The 22,503-nt window shown below is 31.1% G+C and overlaps 1 protein-coding gene across 1 annotated transcript; it reads right to left on the reverse strand.

The window, feature by feature from the left end:
* Nucleotides 1-19,524: 19,524 nt before the first annotated feature.
* On the reverse strand, nucleotides 19,525-22,487 carry LOC100164531 (dual specificity mitogen-activated protein kinase kinase 6). The gene is made up of 7 exons (XM_001952135.5): nucleotides 22,064-22,487; nucleotides 21,924-21,984; nucleotides 21,627-21,792; nucleotides 21,306-21,542; nucleotides 20,536-20,715; nucleotides 20,248-20,465; nucleotides 19,525-20,163 (listed from the first exon to the last, which is right to left on the reverse strand). The coding sequence occupies exons 1-7, from the start codon at nucleotides 22,068-22,070 to the stop codon at nucleotides 20,016-20,018; spliced, it is 1,017 nt and encodes a 338-aa protein (XP_001952170.1). The 5' UTR covers nucleotides 22,071-22,487; the 3' UTR covers nucleotides 19,525-20,015.
* Between the last annotated feature and the right edge of the window lie 16 nt (nucleotides 22,488-22,503).

Consider the following 22,503-nt stretch of genomic DNA (forward strand, 5'->3'; position numbering starts at 1 on the left):
GCGGCGCTGACGTAACAGGCACCGCGCATGCGTGGCCTCGCACAGTGAACTGAAACTTTCGGCCGCGCTCTCCGGGTCAGGCGCCATGTCCACGAGCTTGGCGTACACGCGGATCGCAAGGCCGAAATGCACGTCCACCGACACGGCGCGGGACAATCCTTCGGTAAGGCGCCGGAAGTACGCGCCCATGTACGTGTCGTACGTGAACGGCAGCCGGACGAGTGCGTTTAGGCTACGGGTGGTATCGCGCGCCAGCCGGCCCGGCCCGATGTCCACCAGCCTCGGCCACCGGTGGTCCACCAGCCGGCCGGCAGACCCAGTGACCAGCAAGGCATCGCGCACCGCCGCGTCTAATGCCCGCTCGACGTCGTCGGCGTTCTGCTCCAGCAGCCGGTCGGCGATCCGCCGGGCAACGGAGTCGGCGTCAGTGTTGTCGTCGTCACCGCCGTCCACGTCAGACGACGACACGGACGAGCCGACGATCGACTCGGCCAACGTGTGCACGTCGTTCAGCACACCGCTGTCCAACAGGTACTCGTACAGCCGGCCATCCGGATCGTCCACGTCCTCTGCCTCCGTCGCCGAGTCTGGGCGCGTGTGGTCCATCGCGGCCACTCAAAATGCGTGATCACAGTATAAGCGTTTTGAAGAAAAAAAAATACGGCTAGATGGGTAGTTTTTATTTTCGGTCTGGTCGGTGGGTATAGGTTTCTCTCTACTGGTCGGCAGCAATACGTGTTGTGTGATGTGTATGGTGTATACCCGTTACTAAGGGGACGCTATACAGCAGGCTACCCACTATCGATCGGATCAAAACGGTGGCACGCTGCAGTGGGTACAGCTGCACGTTATTTTTTTCAGGCTTACCGAGTTATCTATCAAGGTCATAGTCAATTAACGATTTGAAATCTATTCATAATAATATGTCAACATTCGAAATGCACTGCACGGCGTGATTTCGGCTTATCGGTTTTCAGTGCGTTAAATTCACATTCCTGTTGGATTTATGCCCAGCAAGTATCTGATCAATAACGCTACTTCCAATCGTGTACAAGCAACCTGCACCGTTCGTCACGAAACGATATTTTTCTTTGCAATACTAACAAATCGACAGCCATCAATTACAAGTCTCAACATTTACATTTAAAATAATATCTACCAACGTCATTAATACAATATTATATGACTTTATGAAAGATATTATGATTTATACCATTATTAGGTACCTATTGCTTGTTTTAAATTTTCTTGGAACAGAGGAATATCGCGTGGCTATAATTAATGCCCGTTTGTACCCGCACGTTAAAAATAATAATTAAATTTACGTACCACAATTTATTTCTCGTATATAATTGGCATTTACATAATAATTTACGTACATGATGTTACTTGTTGGAGCTGTTTTATTTGACCCAATCTGACCTCTGCTGCCGTTAAATCGTGTTGGATTTATATTTTTAGCTAATTTACAGTGTCTATATATAATAGTCATGTACTGGCGATTGTGCTGCAGGTACACTCATCAAATACATTTCGTAACATTTAGCTGCGGTGATTGTACATTTTAACAGTCGTTTCAAACACTGAATCTTCAAATCTGTTTAAAAATTGTAGGTACGTAATAAGCCATAATAACAAATATTATATGTTACGAAATTTAATTGGCAAGTTAGTTCTCAAAAACTTGATAGGTATATTAATGTGTCAGTTTAGAATTACCAATACAATATTATACTATCATATATTTGACAAAAATTGTCTATCTTTTTGGGTGGAGCAAAGAAATTGCTTAGTCTAAATAAAATTAGAGCAATAATATCGTGAAAATGAATTGATTATATGGTTTAATCGTTCTTGATTTGCTTTGTGGCTATGGTTTTTTTTTGTTCATAAAGGAAAATATGTCCGTGAAGTTGCCTCCTCCACTTTATCCTTGAAACATAAAAACCACTCAAAATTAATTTTACGGGTTTAAAATTAATTTTAAAATATCTGTGCAGTTTTTAGGTGTACCTATATAGATTAAAGTGGGGGGGAAACTTGGGAAACTTCATGAACGTATGTTCCTTAACTTAACGAACGCGTTACCTATGTATTAAAAAAGCATATTATCCCAATTATCCAACAATAAACGAGTCAATATATTATCACTTAAATTAAACATAAAAGGTTATTAATACATTTATTGTATGATAATTATTACTTATGTAACTAGCATAGATAGCTTAAATTTTAATATTTTTAGTTACAGACTATAGATTTTTCCTCAAATATTTTTACTGTTTAAATTCAATTCAATTGACAGATCAAATTATATAAAATTACTAGAACTTTACCATAAATCCTAAGACTCGAATTTTTTGCTCATTGTCGATTCAAAATCAACTATACTGTATAATTTCGATTGAATATTCAAAAACATCAACAATTATTTCATAATAATCACTTCAACGTTAAAACGCAACTCGTGAAAAAATCCACAATATAGTGGACAATGGACATATAGTTACATATATTATATAATACACTGTAGCCCTGCCTTTACATCATGTTGTCATCCGATGTTTTAAATCATATGTATCTATACAAAGTACATTTTTATGTGTACGTTATAATGTCAAACAAAACAAACTTAATTAATAAATACAATTGTACATTAATACCTGATCGGTAAATTCATAAAACATAGAAAGAATATTTCATCAACTCTCTTGATTGTGGTATTTCGAAAAATATAATAGGTACCTACCTACCTACCTACCTACAATATAAATATAATATCATTCGATTGAAACGAGCATTGATAATAGCCATAATTTCCTATTGAATTGAATGCGCGTTACAATTTATACAAATAGGTAGAACATGAAAGGATACATTTTTCAAAACGCCTCTTCGACGTGCGTCATAATAAAATAATTATTTACAAATTATTTTTTATTTTAAATATAATTTTTTCATTACAGATTTTTATTATATAAAGATTTTTTTTTAAGAATATTACTTTATTACTATTTCTATTTGTTCTATTTTGTTTAGATTTTTTTTTTTCATTGAATATAGATTTTTTATCAAATATAAATTTGTTATTATATTTAAATTTATTATTAAACTTTCGAAAAATTATTGAAAAAATCTAAATTAAATAAAAAAAACTGTATATAATAAAAATCTGTTTGATGAAAAAATTATATTTAAAAAAAAAAAATAATTTGTAAAAAAAATCTAAATACAAATTTAAAAATTCTATATTTAATCGGATTTTTTATTAAGACTTTTTTTATTTATAATTAGATTTGTTTTATTCAATCAAGTTTTTTATGGAACAGGTTTTTTTATCAAATACAGATTTTTTATCAAGTATAATTTTTTTATTATATTTAATTTTTTTTTTCGCGAAATAGTCTAACGGTTTTTAATCGCGAACCAGACACGTCCGAATTTCGGGGTCTGTCGTGCAAATTCATGCTAATTACATGCTAAATATTGGCGTAGAAACGATTTTGAATTTCCAATTATTTCCCAAAGTGGGGGGGGGGGCTGAGGACACGTGCAAATCAGAAAAATGAGAATTGCAAACCAATGGATTACGATAGAGTTGCGGGGCCAAGCATGCAAATACATGCTAATTACATGCTAAATATTGGCGTAGAAAAAAATTTGAATTTCCAATTATTTCCCAAAGTGGGGGGGACACGTGCAAATCAGAAAAATGAGAATTGCAAACCAATGGATTACGATAGAGTTGCGGGGCCAAGCATGCAAATACATGCTAATTGCGTGCTAAATATTGGCGTAGAAAAAAAATGGAAAATAAGTTTTTGTGACGGGTGGGGGGGTCGGAGACACGTGTCTATAGCCCCCCACCTATTTTTCGATACCACGCCTAATTGAAACGCATGCAAATTAAAAAATTTAGCATGCAAAACATGCTAATTGCATGCCAATTATTTGCCAAAAAAAAAATGGAAAATTCTAATGTGGGGGGGCTGGAGACACGTACGTAATTTGATTACCATATTCCTATTACGATTTTGACTAATTACAATTTATTATTTAATGCACACAGCGCGGCGCTCGGTACCGGTTACAATGTCAATGTGAATAGCAGGGCAAGCGTTATTGAGTAGCTCTATACAAAATGTGCAGTTGTAAATTAAAATGTGCATTTGTTATTTAATTGTGTGCAGTTGAACATAAAAAATATTAAGAATTATGAATAATTTTAATTTTTTAAATATGTTTTCCAGAATATTAGTAATAAAAATTACCTATGATTGTTATTTGTTATGGATAATATTATTATCATTATTTAATGCATGGTTATGCGGATCTATAAGACAATGGTTTAAAATATTTTAAATCGTTTACAACCAATTATTATTGGTAAAATGATAATAATAAACTTATTACTAACTATCGAGTGGACATTTTCGCTGATAAATAAAGCTGCAACGTAATGATAATTTTTCTTACCAATATTATCACGATAAATGGACTACTATTTTTTTAATATCCCTTATTCACATCACACTTCTGGTGATAATAATATTTTAATTGTCTCGTTAAAGCTTAGAATTCATGCTTGAAAGTTCAAAAATCCAATGAAATTATAAAAAATATTTTTTGATATAATTTAAAATATTATTCTTTCTAGGTGTTTATTTTTATATTACTGAACTACATTAAACTTTATATTTTAACGTTTAGTCCGATAAAATCTGGAAAAATCCAAAATATTAATTATTTTATTATAAGAAAATGTGCAGTTATCGTATTTTGTGAAATGGCAATGGTACTGGTACGTTTTCATTTGCGCAAAATAAACAGGATGTAAGTTCTTTACCGCATGCTTTGGTGAATAGGTATATAAACATCATAATATGGAAATATAGGTACGTAAGTTATACGTACAACGAATATATTTACGATGTTTGAAATTATCAACATTTAACGTTCCAGTATTTATTTTTTTCTCGAAATAAACCACTCAAGAGTTTGATTTTACTCGAGTAAAATATTTATAATTTAAATAAGTACTACCGTTGTAAATGTAAAACAGTTTTTAATGATTACAATTACTTTTACATGGTTCTTTAGACTTTTTATATTACACAATATATAGGTTAGCATTTACTAATTTCAAGTTGAAGAAAATGTAAGCTTAATATTTCATAATATTTTAAAATCACAGCAGGGTACAAAGTTTTCCAATGTCTTTAATTGAAAGACTTCGTTCATTCCCATTCCAAGAACTTTTTGTCATTGCTAAAATGCACAACAAGTCAAGTATAACATAATTGAAAGTTTTAAAAAAAAAATGTTATGTAATTAATTCCAATTTGTAATACAATTTCAAATCAAAGAGAAAGTTCGACTTATTATAACATAGTATTACTATAATATTATACCAAAAAAAAAAAACGGAAATTAATTACATGAATAAAATAAAAGTTATTGAATAAAACAACATTAGTCCATCGATTATTCCATTCAAAAATACCTTCTTAACGATAGGTACTCTTTCAACAAATAATAATATTATTTTTATTTTTGTGAGAGTCCTAATTAAAAATAAACCAAAAGTATTTGAAATAGATTTAAATCATTAAATCAATTTTAAAAACTTGTTAAAATGTTAATATCAAATTGTAATTCAATAATATTTTACAAAACAATTTTTACCAACATTATAAAAACAACCAACATTTCGAATTTATAGCAGCACTACATTTTCAATATTCTTGCAATTATTTTTTAAAGTTTAAATTTAATAACATTGATATAATATGAGATAATGTCATATTGAAATTAATCTAGGAATGATTAAATGTCATAAAGACTATATTTTATTAGCTTGACAAAAAAAATTAAAATAGAGACATAGTTAAATAGATAAGTGATATTTTCCCTACGTAGATATCGATATTCCACTAGAGTCCAAAATTGTATGTGGCATCATTGGTAGGTTGTAACTTGGAAGGTTCAAAGTTTAAACTTGAAAGTAATAATATATCATTTCATTTATAGAGAAATGATTCTGAACGTTTTTTAAATGCTAAGTACTCATAAAAAATTGTATGGGTAAATATTTTTAATATTTTTATTTAATATGGTAATGAATAATATATTATGTCATATAAATAACCTTGTACTAAATTTAAAGTCATAATTATCATTTGTATTCCAAATTGAATTTAAATAATCCTTAAGAAGCTACTAAAATAATTTAGTCGTAATTTGAAAATTAATACATCTTTGCACCGCAGTTAAAAGTTCAAGCTATAAAATTAAATTGTTTTTAAATAAATTTTATAGCATTATGATTTTTTATCATGATTTCAGTAAATATACTTGTTAGAAGTCTGGTAATTTACATCTCAAGGCTTATTTTTCGTATTATTCTAAGAAATGTAATAACAATTTCCTCTCTCTAAAGTACCATCTGTGATATTCAATTTCTGATCTATAGACGAGTCTACCTTGTGGTGGTGCGAACTTTCTTGCTAGTTATAAGACGAGAAAATTTAAATTGCATTAACTTCATGTTTTACTCACACAATGAGCTGGAGGTTTTCCTCCCACATCATACGACATGATTTTATGCTAATATAATATTGCAAATTCTTATTATATTTCAATATAAATAATTTGTCATAACTGTATAATACTGTATTTATTTAAGTCATAAATATCATTAACAAATAAATTAAAATTATGAATATTTTGACAGCTTTTGACTTTTGAAAAAAATATAGATATTATATATAAGTGAAATTTAAAAAATAAATGTTAACATTAATTATATTTTCAATGTTTTTTTAATGATATAACTAGGATTTTTCAGACAAAGTTAGTTAGGTACCTTAGAAACTATTACATCAATATTTATTTTGGAACAAATGAACTTTAGAAAGTTTACCCATTCTAATTTAAATTTTTAAGTGTTTAAAGAATTGTTTTTCTTTTAGATTCTTAGTGAAGTGATAAATTTCTTGGTCTTACAATGATAACCGGACCTTACCAAAGGCCAAAAGAAAAGACTAATTATATAAGTAAAGAAAACAAAATTCAACTGTTACCTACAAACAAAACAAATGTCACGATTTTAATTTTAAAAAAAAACTATCGCTCACGTTTTTGAGCTGATACTCGACATTAAACGTACCTATTTATTTATTATTTTAAACAACATAATTATATAATATACGTATATTTATAAAATATTCAAATCAATAAAAAAGCACGCTACTCGATATTTTTCTTCTACAAGGAAAATCTATGAATCATAAATACATTTTTATTAATAAGTAGGGAACCCATGAGTTATGACAAGAAAAAATCTTACAAAAAACGGTCATATACAAAAAACGTGAATCCAGCCCAAAAACATATTTATGTTAAAAATACTTATTTAACCATAGGTCCGATACGTCTAAGTAGTCTGTACAAATGGGAAAGAAAATGTTTTTTTCAATGTTTGACAGGTCTAAGTTAGCTTTAATTATCAAAGCATTGGCTCAATTAGTATTATATTTTAAATCTTACTGGACTTTGACAGTCCTAAAAACAGGGACTCAATGCATTCCAACAGGTTTTATTTGGACTTGTGTGTTACCTACTTAATATGCAGCCATTCAATGGCTACCGCAAACTACAAATATTATTCGTACACCGTTCTGAATATTTTGATTTGTTTGGGCCATCGAGTTATAACATTAAATATTGGTGTGCTAAAATATTAAAATATTATACTGTAGTCCCGAGAAAAGGAAACTGGTCATGTTGCTTTGAGTATTCGAAACATGCGAAAACGTACTGTGGGTCTCATGCCACCATCACTTTACGCCAAAGTTGTGTATATATACATTTTCGCGCACACAGACGAACTCATTGAATAAAATATAAAATTAGTTAATGGAAGCTTTTCACTCCGAAGGGCTTTAGAAATTAAAAGCGCGGGTGTGTATTATATTCTTTTGTAACATGGAATTATTATTATTTTTTTTACGGATGATATAGAACAGAAACGAACGAGCCGCGTTGCTGCGATATACCTATATTATAAGTACCTACCTATACGCGCACACAATGCGCAAAGTGTGTGCTATATATTTCAACATACGAATAATGTATACCCTATGTATATGGTCGTATAATGATTTGAGTACACGATGTTTGAATAAGGAAATCCTTTAAACGCGCAAAAACCACAGAAAAAAATTATAAAATGTATAACAAACTGTGTATATACCTAGGTAAATCCACAGACGTAAGCGCAGATTATTGAGAAGTGCATAGAGGCTCGAGCCTGAATCAATATTCGGTATATTATGAAAATAGATGTGTATTTTGGATCTTTGTTACAACATAATTGTATTGTTCATACGATCAAATTTTGTATTTTAACTAAATTAATATAAAATATTATTATCAATTATTATAGCCTATAGGGATGAAAACCTTGTCAAAAAGGTGAAAATTAGAGCCAGCTGACCATATAGATAGTAGTCATAAACTACCCACTATACTCATATATGTCACTCTGACCAGGGACGTAATTTAAGTCTTTTAATGTTTGCAGGCTTTTTTTAAGTCATCACCAGGCCATATCAATGCAATTATATTTTTGCTATATTTCAGTAACTAATCAATTTCATAACAAACAATGTATTTATAAAATAAAACAATAACCATGTTATTGTCGATTTTAAGACTTTATTTACCTTTTTGATATTTTGATGGCAATTATAAAGTAACGTTTATAAAGTTGTATAAACTTACATATTATGACGTCTATCGGTACAAACTACAAGTTATGCCATTTACAAATCATAGGTAATAAACATAATAAATATTACTATTCTCAATTTTCACTTGGTATACTTGGTAGTATATGTTTATCGTTTACCATCGCCATTCGTCGTACCCTCATGATAGGTACCACAATAAAATTGAATTTCAAAAGTAAAAAAAAATAATACAAAATATTCATTATCAGATTCAAAACGCACATATTATAAGGGCTTTCATTTTATTTTTAGCAACCTAAAAAAGGTCCCTGCCTCCCTCTCCCCTCCCTAATGACGCCCCTGACGCTGATGAACATTGTTGTATACTGACAGGTACGGAGTGTCAATATGTTGTTATTATTACTACTGGTAATATAGATATATAGTGAAAACCACCATCGTCCAAACACACACAATTATACACACTTTACCGCCAAAATATATAGGTACATACTTTAATATAAAGTAAAGTATCGAATTCGAGCACTCAACAGACAATTGATGTGCGTCGTAATAGCAAATACCTACCCACTTCGACGAAGTCGGTAGAAAACTAACACACACGGTAATGCAACCACTGGGGGAATGGATAGCGTTGAATTGATGTACGTGTAATCAATGATGCCATGATGGACATTATCATTGTGTAATTTATATCCATAATATACAGCAGCTACAACTATAGCGCCACAACAATAGGAAACGCAAGATAGGTATGCATTGCATTCCCAAACCAACGTTTTATTTTTAAATGGGGGGCCAACGTCAAAAATAAAACAATTAAGTACCTATAGGTTGTTATATTTTTATTCACAAAAACAAATTGGAAAATAAATCTTGAAATTGTCACTATCCAAATATTCCGTAATAATTTATACATTTTGTTTCTATTATTAATTGATGCAAACAATAATTTAAATATCTGATTAATGAATGTACTTGAACAAATCTAAGTAACTTACTAACTTATAAGCCGTGTTCATAAGCACAATAATAATTTACACTGGAAAATTTAAAATGAATATGCTAATAATTCCCAACAATGTGCCCAAGTATACACCAGTAGCGGATTTGATTCGTCTTTTAGTTAGGGGAAGGGGGGGCAATATCCTTTTGGCCCAAAAATTCTACTTAGAAGACCAACAAGAAATTATTATTTATAGGTAGCTTATGATGTCTAGGGGGCACGGCCTCTATTCCCCCCCTAAACGCATTTCTGACACACACACACACACACACACACACACACACACACACACATACACACAAACTTGAAACTGAATTTAACATTCGTTAATCGTTATCGTTATTCGAAAGACACGACAACTAGATTAAAAGTATACATATAATGTAAGTATTACAAAATACAATATTATAAGGTTAGACCTTAAATTTTAGAACGACTCAGTTAAATCAATTTGATCATTTGTTCAAAATTTTTGAAATTAAAATTTAGTACCAAAATCCTTGTGTGAGGATCACTCCGGATTAGACCTACCGGATCCAATTGTGAATCCAAACCATCCACGGACCCATTTAAGCACATACAAAAAAATGTCATCATAATCGGTTCAGTCGTTTATAGAAGGAGTTCAGTGACATACAGTCGTATAGAAGAATTATATACTATAATATATTATAAAGAAGATTATTTAAATATTATTTTCATATAGTACCTATATAATATTAAATTCGAACTTTTACGACTTTCACCTCAGCACCTCGGTAAGTCGAAAACCTCGACAACTCGAATGATCTACGACTCTAATTTTTTGCTCAGTCTCCCTCGGGTCTCGTGGATAATCGTGTGAAATATATTTGTACAATTATACTTATCTATTGCTGATGCTGCTGTAGTATTACAATGATTTATTTTACAATGTTATATTGTCGTAAGCATCTCTGGATCATTACGACCACTGGTGCCAAAACAAATAAGCACTGCAGCAGCAGCTGCCGCACCACAACCACAGTGGAGGAGCCGTCGAAACGGATTGCCAGCCGATTAGTTTTCGTGTCCGGTGTCTTGCAATATTGCGCACACCCACGAGCAGGTACCTATTGATATTTCTGCAGTGTGACGCCGTATTTATGTCTACACATGTACATCGCGAATGTATGTACGTTCACCTATACAAACAGTCCAGGGATAAAAATGCAATAGTCGAGAACTCAATAGTTGTACGATTGTTTTTTATATATAATTGTGCTCATTAATACAATAATATCAGGGTGTTTATTTTATCGTTCTGATAAATATAACTATAATTCTAAAACCATTGTTTTCTAATCAAATTATTGTATCTACGCACGCGTATAGTTTTACTAGGTAGGTTAGATTAAAATATAACATGTCCTAAAATATGTAAATTTTTAAAAATATTAACCTTAAAAATGAAACAATCAATTTTGGACCTATTTGTTTTATGTTCTACTGACTAATAATAATATATTATGTTATGTATCTTTCTGGTCTCAATTTTTTTTTCTTTAAGTTATCGCAATTGTTTTGTTTTTGTTGTAGTAATTGTTAAAATCTAAAAGATGACTTGTTTTGTATATTATTCACCAGTATACACGTCTAATGTTTTAAAAAATATAACTACGCCTTACACTAAAGCAACAATTTGAATAATAACTGTGCAAAACGTGAATGATTACACGGTTTTATATTATTACCCACAGCTAGGCACGATAAGGTGACGGTGTTACATAATGTATATTGTGTGTACCATATTAAATTTTTTTTTTTGTCAATCTAAATGGTTGAAATTCGTTACATATTATATTAATATTATAATTATTAGAAGAAAATAATATGGTATATACATTTTGTACAAATATATATTTATTAAAAATACAAATCTTTTGCCTGGGCGACGATGTTGGGCGTGACATAGCTATTAATATTATTTAACTTACAATATGCGCCTATATCCAATATTCCTAGATATGCCTAACAATTTAATACTTGAACAGTATAACTAAAACTGCATAGGAATAAGATTTTAATAAATAATAATGTTATCGAATATAAATAAAAATAATCTAGATACGTTCCCGATTTACAAAATCTATAAAAAACAAATGGTTGCCACGGGTGTTGTAAGTGTTTGAAACATATATAATTCGTGTCTGTGCGTCACAGTATTCAGTACCAAATCAGTTATCAGTGCCTATTTGTTACAACGAACTTTACGGATTATTTATAATACAATATAAAAGTCTCAACGTACTTTTCGTTTAATTACTAACTGAACCGTATCAGATCAATATGTCAAATATTGCAGCACAGGAGACTTCACCAAAATTCAATATCCAGTCCGTCACCGAAGTAATGATTGAGGTTTTCGACGAGTTCCAGGCAAATCGAGCGAAAACGTTGGGATCTCGAGATACAAAGAGTTCACAGGCGCACAGGCGATATAAATCGACACCTAATGTGGCTGTGCAGAATAACACCGCAGGTGATGCACCCGAGATGGGGTGGCCGTCTACGAACAAAATTATGCGACCATATAAATCGATGCCTAATATGGCTGTGCGATCAAACTCCGCAAGCGATGTACCCGATATCGAGTTACCTTCCGTCGCACCTACGGTGGAGTTGCAAGTTACGACAGATTCGCCGTCCACCGAGTCGTCAGGAACGACACCTGCCACTGCAGAAGTTGGCGAGATCGAGGCGCCGTCAAACATCTCGTCATCGTTTTTCCGCATGATCGGCCGGTCGAAGACGACGTGCTGCAGTCAAGTCCGATGCACAACACGGCAGCACTGCAGTTTGACGGTGCCGAGTCTAAAAACTGTACGATGAAACCATCAGTCGACCAGGCAAATATTATCCAGGATATGGTGGTAACTCGCGGCTGCCGCAGTGACAAAGTCACGAACCCGACGGTAACCGCGGTAATTTCCAAACGCCGCTCTCTGTGTAGCCGGACGAAGAGATTCGTCCGGGGAATGGTTTGTTGCGGCGCTATGTCGGCCGCAACGTATAATAGTGTATGTGTGCGTGTTCATCCCAAGTTTGATCCGCACTTTTGTGTCCGGCCGTCCTGTTTGCCGGAAAATCCGTCAAAATCCGTTTACTTCCGTCATCGTACCGTACAATTTGTACGCGTTCGTTCCGAGTTCGCTTCCGACGTCTGAACGTTTCCCCAAGTCACACGCGCTGTACTGACTTTGGTTACCGTCGAAATGCGCCGTTTGTATCATAGAAATGGAAGAAATGGTCGGTAAATTATACCGATCAATTATTATAAATGATGGCTATTAATACTGCCGTAAATGTATAATCGGATAACCGTAACCTATATTATGTAAGTTTACACGAATAAACGTTTTTGCTTTGTAAATTATTTGATATCATTATAATTATTAATAAACGCGTCAACACGCTGGTGTAAAATTACCTTATGCGGCTTGTTGTCTATATTGTACAGGTATACTTTCGGTTTTTCTTTACTACCTAGTTTATAAATCTCACGAGGAACCTTGCATTGAATTCCCAAGCTTTTTGACCAAAAAAACAAAATAATATTATCAACGACTAACAAAGTACATCGGAAAAAACCATGAACCATCAAAATTTTCAAGGAAGAAATTTTAGTTCAAGAGCGTTCAAGAAGTTACATGTGCAATATACAAGCGATACGTATATCGGACCCGTATCGGACTCAGACTTTGATACGAGCCGGTACGTAACTATTCTATACCGATACGTACTATTCCATACCGATACGTATCAAATTTTTCTTCTTGAAAATCTTCCATGTTAAAATTAACAAACTCTTAGTTCATGGAAAAAACCAAAAACACTGCGATATCATGCAAAGAATGAATTACGTGTAATAAAGATCTCCGTGGATTTGGATTTCACCAAATTGCTTAATAATTTCATATTTTTCTATAATAGCTTTGACAATAATATTTTCATAACATATAAATTAAATCGTTTTATACTAATTCATATTTATGATTATACCATATTATTTTAAATGGTAAATTAAATGACTATAATAATTATTAACAGCAATACATTCATATGATAATAGGCGGCAGATGGACATAGGTACTACCTATAAAATATGCTACCTATTATCATTACCAGAGGGGGCTATGGGGGCTGAATATTTTATTTACAATAATAAAAACTTTAACTTAATGCCTATCCTTTTATAGAAGTATACATGTTGAAGTAAATTTTTTCGTCTAGCCCTCCCCCCAACGACTAGCCATTACCTATTGTTGATCTTGTTTAATAGTAGTTACCTATATTATCATTAATCTTGATACATCTTAGATACTAACTAGTTAATTAATTCATTTATTTATGATTTATGTATAGAATTATATTATACGTATTTGATTACCTGGTTACCTTCTATACAAATTTAGTATTTTTTTCATTGTAGGATTCTCCTCTAAGTGGCTCATTCAAAATGTTTAGAACCTATAAAAAAACAAAATTAATAAAATGGCCCTATAAATGCACCCAATGGATGCACAGTTATATTTTAAATAAATAAATATAAAATAACTATAATACCTATATTTAGTTAAAGAAGTATATTATTTTAGTTTATATTGTGTATAATAATATTTAGTACCTACCTAAATAATTTTATTTTCAGTAGTTTTACTAGAATACTATTTATATAGATTTTTGATTATTAAACTATATAATATAATACCTAAGCACGTGTAACATATTGTTTCATTTTTTTAAATTATAATTATATTATAATTTTATAGGTATTTTATTTTATTGTCTGCCGATCAACCGTGCATTCGAATTAAAATCGGATGTTCACGGACGCAGTACTAACATTACCTAATAATAATATACATAACTGATACATGAACCATCCAGCTCCAGAAGTGTTATTATAGTTTATAATTATGTTATATTGATATAAGCATTCGTGTACCTACCTATTATTTTTATACATCTCTTTATAGGATAGATGTTGTAAATATTTGTGAAAATTATTATTAAGTGTTTTAATAGTTAACTAATTGACGGTTTTAGTAAATTTGTGTATCGAAAACACTAAGAAGAAATAAGATTACACTTATCTCAACCCTTTTTAATAAAAAAAAAAAATTATTCAAACAGGTACTAGTGTTGAATGTACTTACTAAATTAGCATGTTACTAAAAGTATCATGTTTTATAATCAAAAATAATTTTAGGGATGAAAAAAAAATGTGAACATCTGAAAGTTGTAAATTATAATATTTTAATTATATTTATAATTTATGTATTAATATTAATTTAAATATATGTACTTTTGCGTCAATAAAAAACTAAAAATATGTAGTTAAATGTTCCCTAAAAAAAATTACCCGCCCATATTACACAAAAAATATTTTATTTATTTTAGGTACCTACTTAATTCAGTTTTCTATGTACTTATATGTATAAAAAAAACAATAATACAGCCAATACAGATCTCATTATTTATTCAAATTTAATATAATTGTTGACCTTGATTGGCTTGATTCATATAAAATATTTACCGAAGTGCTTGATTTTCGATAAACAATCAAAATATTCACTAAAAACAGTGAATATGCTCTTTTAATCAAAAATATTTCCTTTAAACTCAAAAATGTTAAAATATGCACTAAAACGTAGGTATTGATCACGTAGATCACAAACGTTGTGAAATGTATTGTATACTTACGATTTACGAAGCATATACGTTTAAGTTAAAAATTAAGTAAAAAATTATCCACATGCATGAAAGTCCTTGCTAGTGAGTTGCTCAACTAATAATATATAGTAATAATATAATACAAATATACGACTAGGTCGTAGATGGTAATGAATATTATTATTCAATGGATACATTTTTTTTAATATAACGATTAACCTTTGATATCTTGTTAAACATTATATTTGTATAATATTAATCGTATTACATAAGTATGAGGAAGTAACGTAACCTAAATTGTATGCTTACTTATATGTTAGTTTAAATACATTTTACGTTAAAATTAGATATGCATACAAAAGTGTGTTTTTGTTTATATAAAAACCCCATATGTAATTTACCAGTTTCAAAATATAGAGTTAATACTTAATAGTTCAATAATTACGTAATGGTTACTTAAAAATATATACTATTAATAATAATTTATGATAATTCAAATCCCGAAATGGCCAAAGTACCTACGTATCGAAAGGTATAAGTAATAGGACAAGTTGTTATGTTAATATTTCATTATTCTATGTACGATGATATTATAAAAAATAATAATGTGTAATGCACATTTAAAGAATCATTGATCAATAATCATACTAAACTGTTATTTTTTTCTATTAAACGTGAGTGATTGATGATTTTAAAACATAATACAGACAAGTACAGCCGTACAGGTATTAATGAATTCTATATGTTTATTCAAATTTAATATTTATTTTACTAAAATCATTAAAATGGCAAACTATCTTATAGGCAGTTAAACATAAAGATGAAAATTGTAATGAGAAATAAAAGTCACAACGCATAAGTACTTATAGGTACCTACTTAACATGGTCGTAAATATCTAAGTCAATAAAAATAAATGTTTATTTTAGATTCTGAGCGGAGCGAGGAAGCTATTGTTTTTACAATGGTGTTTATTTTTTTTTTTTTATATCCTGTATACAAAATTTCTTCCAGAAGGAGTGTTTCGATTTCAACCTATAGTACCTTATCTTTTAGCAAATTGGATCAAGATGGTACTTTAGAGAGGTCATTTTCCGATTTTCTCAATAGTTATTTAATTCCACGGGAAAAACCACCAGAAAATTACGAAAAAACGCTAAAAATAGGATTTTGATTTCCAACGTTTTGTTTATCACCATAGAAACGAATAAAAAATTATAAATTTTAATATTAATTCAACTTACATGATAAAATAAATAATAACAAAATATAAAATATCCAGACTGACAAACCGTCTCCGCTCAGAATCGTTTTTCTTATACAATGATATTATATCATTGAATTTAAGTCTAATACAACCATTATACAATGACCCACTTGTAATCTACTGTACAGCAGAGCGACATCCACTTACCTGCTTTTTTTATCCTTGTGTTTTTTTCATCTTTTCACTCCATAGAATAAAACAGTAGATATATCAATAATTATCACCAAAAACGAAATTGCTTAAAGTACGTAGTACCTACAACCGTACCCATTTCAAATAAAATTGAGGAAAATAATATGTAATTCGTTTTTGGCTCCGCACCATCGACTCCGAATTATCAGAAATTGCAATGCATATTATAATATATTATACATTATTACTCTTCCACTTTAACATCTATAGACTATAGCAGACAAAATGGATTTGGCACCGGTGCAACTGTACGAGTGTATAAAGATCATAAAATACATCGTACAATTACGAATTACAGAATTAATACCACTCGTACAAAGTCAAGATAAAATATATACAGTATACACTATATACAGATAGTCCTGGAAAACCTGGACCCAAGCCCGGATTAATAATATTCGTTCTGGACGTGCGGTTGGTTCCATATTATGAAAAAATAATAATAAGTAATAACAACTTTTAATTTTTAATCGATGTTTTGTGCATTATATAAATATAATATTCTCATACGATATTATAGATACGTCTTTTTAAACACTTAATTAGCGACCTGCCCGCGCCCTCTATAGTTACATTAGAAATAAAATACTATAAATACAACCATTAATTATTATTTATATACCTACACAAACCACAGCCGTTTATTATAAGGCCAAGCATAACTGTATGGGCAGCCGGGCAAGTATTGTACAGAACTATATGGAAGTCAAGAGACCGGAAACCCATAAAACGTCATGCACGCATGCCTTACAGGCTATCACGCTGCCTACGGTATTAGACGAGACCGCCGAAATAAAAAAGGTTTTTCTTCTGTCGCCGATGGCTACAACAGAGGTACCTACAATCAGAGCTGAATTATTACACGTCTTACTACTTACGAAAATATACGACCGAATAGTGCCAACGGATAAATTTGCAGAGACGTCCGGGCCTTGCTGTGCGCCACCGTATTGGCAAACGTTTCTACGCAATAATCACCATCGTGGATAAGCGATGTTGAAAAGGATTACGTGTAGTGGTGAAGGTGTTAAATAATATTGTGTATAAAGTCCGAACCAACCACTCATATATTATTATTTTTGTTACCTACCTATTTTTCGGTTCTACAAATATTTCTAGTTGTTATTTTTTTTCTCTAGTCTATTATTTGGTTTATTCCGTGTATTTTATAAGCCATTACTGTTTACCGTGGACTAAGATATCCGTGCTGTTAGGTATGGTAAGGTTAAAAGTGAAAAAATGCATTTCATGACGGTATATAATCTAAATATTAGGTACATGTATTTCATTGTGGTTTCAGACGCGAATCTACACAAATATTTTAATTTATGACTTTTACGTTTTTAACACATCGATACAAAAATACAAAATGGTTCTTAATCAAACAACCATGGTGTATGGCGGTATTATAATATTATAGATATGTACTAAATTGTATACATTTATATTTGATACCTAATACCTTTACGAATATTCTTTAATAATATAAAACGTTTCTACTTTTTTTAACATTCGAATTAGGTACCTACGAATTAATAATTAGTATATCTACATATCATATTATAATAAATAAATTTTAATTATAATGAGGTTTTTTATTTTAACAATATTCTTAAAATTCTATAACAACTTTAACTGTCGGTACTAAATTATTATTTAATCTAATTATTCTAATAAGTAAAAACTTAAAATGGAAAAGCCAAAATGTATATTAAAGTAAAATGTATAAGTAATTGTACTTTATTATATTAACAACAGTAAAAATTAAACATTAAAGGCGAATTTATGAAACAATACTTTGTAACGTAAACTTATTTGTTATGTAGTCGCATTAAAAAAATAATAAAATAGTAAAATTGACTTAAGTTCGCCCAAACTAGTTATTTTTTTTTTCAGAACCCACAATTTATAATTAGTGCTCGAAATTTATAGCGATTGCGTGTTTTTATAGATAATTTTGAAAATAGCTATTCAAGATACAAGTTTGTTTCATGATATCATAAATAAGAAATTATGCATATTTTAAAAATTTCATGGATAAATTTTAATTTTTACTTTTACTTTACTGTACAGACGTGTACACCCATATATTGTATTGTCTCAGTATTACAAATGCATAACATAGCAAATTGTATATTTTGAATAATCAATTTAATTCTGTTATGTTTAATATTACAGTGAATCTCATAGATTTGTTTTATATTTTAATTTTAAAGTGAGTTATAATTTAAAAATTGTTAGTACCTGCACTGTGAATCCCCCAAGACAAAACACCAAATATGCCACTGTTTGATGACCTTCATTTAAAAATTGATCATACATTTAACCAACACTTGAAAAAAAAGATTAAAAATTAGTTAGTGATTTTGTATGATTTAAATATAATAAGTTATTTTTTTTAAACTCTTTCATCTCTACTTGATACACATAATAACACATTGTTACTAGTATTATGACAGGTATCTCCTATGTATGGACTGCGAAACTCCACTCCCATTGAGGTGAGCTTTATCCTAATAGAAATAGAAGATGGGTGGTTGTAGACATAAGCTACCATTAGTTGGGAGAACTAATTACAGTAATAACTTTAATAGATAAAAAAACAATTCAAAAATAATTTATGCGAGAGGAGATATATTGCACTAATATGGTAGAATATAAACAGGTACAGATTTTTGATTCGCTTTTTTAACATTATCACATGAAAACACTATGGTACATAAAACAAAACTAACGGTTAGATAGCAATGTGCTAAGTACTAAAGTATTAGTCGGGTAACCCTTACATTTTAAGAATTGATGCAATTATATAAAAAGAAAACAAAAGAAAACACAAAAATCTATAAACCAAGATCTTCTAAAACACAAATCACTCGTTACAACTAATATCATACAAATAATATTAAAAATACTTTAATAAACTATCTTCGACATTATATTATTACTTATGACTTATTGGTAAATAACAAATTTACCAATATAAAAGTTGTTAATAATAATTTAAATATTATGTGAAATAAACTTCAATTGAATTATAGTTTATACACAATATTACAAATATTGTTATAAATATATTATTGTTAGTGGATTAATTGCCATAATAATTTAGCCTGACACAGGCAAATCAGGCAAGTCTAAAATTTCAGACACAAAAGATGCAACTAATGCTGTCTGCGGTTGTTGGTGAGCAAGACAAAATGGATGGGCAAGTAGTTGAGAGTAATTTGGTCTGCTACGAAAATCTTTTTTTAAACTGAAAATATTAAAATCCATGATAATATATTTCAAATTAATCAGACTAAAAAAAAATGATTAATAAACTATCAATCACACTTACCATTGACAAATAAAATCCTCAAAGTATGATGTGAACATACCGGTAGACAGCCTCGGTGGTTCGTCTTTGACCACTTGTTTGAGCTGCTCAAATGGAGTACCCCACGTATCATATGGAAACTTACCAGTAGCAAGTTCTACAAGAGATATTCCTAAACTCCATATATCACTACGTATATCGTAATTTGATGGATTTCCAGTGGGATCTATTCGTTCAGGCTATGTATAAAAAATTAATTTATAAATCAAGACTATGTTTATTTACAAATTTAAGAAAAAATATAATTACCGCCATATAAGGTTTACATCCTGCATCAATAGTCTTGGCCACAGAATCAACAAGATACCCGGATATACCAAAATCACACATTTTTACATTGCCATTACGATTAATTAAAATATTAGATGGCTTTACATCACGATGTATAACTTTCAATTGAGAATGCAGATAATGAAGGGCACTAACAACCTATAAAAATTAAAATATTTTATTTATTTATTTTTTCGTGCATGAATAATAAATTAATAACAAGACTAAGGATGTATCAAATTTGCAATAATTATTGCGTTAAGCTTGACATTATAAGACAGTGGCGCCAAAGTCCTAAAAATTTAGTCGGGCAAAAAACATTTGAAACGGCCCCAATGACATACCTGAAGGGGTGGAAGACCGAAGAGGTACTGGTTTTTACCCAAAAAATATTGATGTTCCGTTTTAAAAGAAAATTTAAATCACATTTTTTTGTACTCCCCACCAACCAAGACGGATTAGAGAAATATATTAAACATTTTAGTGCACAGTGCACACAATAAATTAACAAAACATTGTAGTTAGAAGACGTTAGAAGATTAGGCTTTAATTTTGTAATGGAGTTTTCATATAGTTTGGCAAACTTTGGCCCAATATGAAACGGCCCCATGCTAAATTTTCAAAAGATGTCGGGCAAAGGCCCGACCTCAATATAGGGTTTGGCGCCACTGTTATAAGACATAAACATACATTTAATACAATTTATCAGAAATCATAGTGAAAGTTAATAAAAACAAAAGTTTAAGTACCGCTACAGTGATAGGTCCAAGAATTTGTTCAGGAATCTTTCGTCCAAACTTGTACACTTTGGCATAGAACTTATCTAGTGAAGTATCCATTACTTCCATGCATATCCATACATCACCCTCCATGAATAGTGCCCCATAAAACTGCACTGTATGTGGACAAGCGGACGACCGCATAGATATATCCAGATCCATTAAAAGTCGTTTCTGCTCTTGGGTGTTTACTGTAGCAGCTATCCTCTGGAAAGATTTAAAAACTAGTGGTCATGTTGATCGTTGAATATGGTTCATAGCATCATATTATACAGTCATCAGTTCACTCACCTTGACAGCCATGATCGTGCCGGAAGGTATGTGCCTCATTTTTTCCACAATGCCATAGGCACCGCGTCCGAGATCACAAATTTTCTGCAGGTCGCTTGCCTCGACTGTAGTTTCCTGGTCTCCGATCGTAATCGTGGTGCGTTTATCCAGGTTTCGAGGCAGGTTACTATAGGGAAGAAAACAAAATGGTCAAATCGCATCTAATCAAATGAACCGCGAAACACGGCAAGTTTTTCGGATAGTAAAAGAATAATACAACAGGTAGAACATAATTATTTAAAATGTTTGTGTGCTTACACAACAGTCGGCTCGTCGCGGATCAGAACCCTCAGCCCCGACGGTCTCTTATTATTGCGGCCTAAAAAAATAGTTTCACTATACTGCATCAATCAATCGTTTAACTCGCAACAAGACAAATATAATAACGTTTCACTAACCAGACATTTTACAATATTATTTATAATATAATATATCAATAATACGTATTATGTGCACCGCAAACACCGGGGCGCCTGTTATTTCATGGTATCCACGAGACCACTAGTGCGCGGGTTAGCGAACAAGAAATTTAAAAAATTTTATCGATATTATAATCGTTTTTTTTTCAAATAGAAATGTTCACATTTTCGTCCTACGTTCGACCGCACGGCTCTCACGATGTTATACTGAACTTCAACATGCGACATGCGTAGCGCGTGGACACCGATCGTCGAACTTGTGTGCAATTACTAATTATTTATCAAAGCCGTGACAAATGACAATATTATTACAATAATAGTAATAATAATAATATTAGTCTAGCAGTACGCCACTATATAGTTAGTACTTACTACCACAGTACCGCGATTAAAGATATTATAATAAAGTATATTTGTGA

Source organism: Acyrthosiphon pisum, chromosome A3, assembly GCF_005508785.2.
Source record: "Acyrthosiphon pisum isolate AL4f chromosome A3, pea_aphid_22Mar2018_4r6ur, whole genome shotgun sequence".
In the NCBI taxonomy this organism is placed as follows: domain Eukaryota; kingdom Metazoa; phylum Arthropoda; class Insecta; order Hemiptera; family Aphididae; genus Acyrthosiphon; species Acyrthosiphon pisum.

Coding starts and splice junctions, on each gene's coding strand:
- LOC100164531 (XM_001952135.5), bottom strand. Junction 21,543..21,626: donor GCACGATCATGGCTGTCAAG/GTGAGTGAACTG, acceptor AAATCTTTCCAG/AGGATAGCTGCTACAGTAAA. Junction 20,466..20,535: donor GATGTAAACCTTATATGGCG/GTAATTATATTT, acceptor TTTTATACATAG/CCTGAACGAATAGATCCCAC.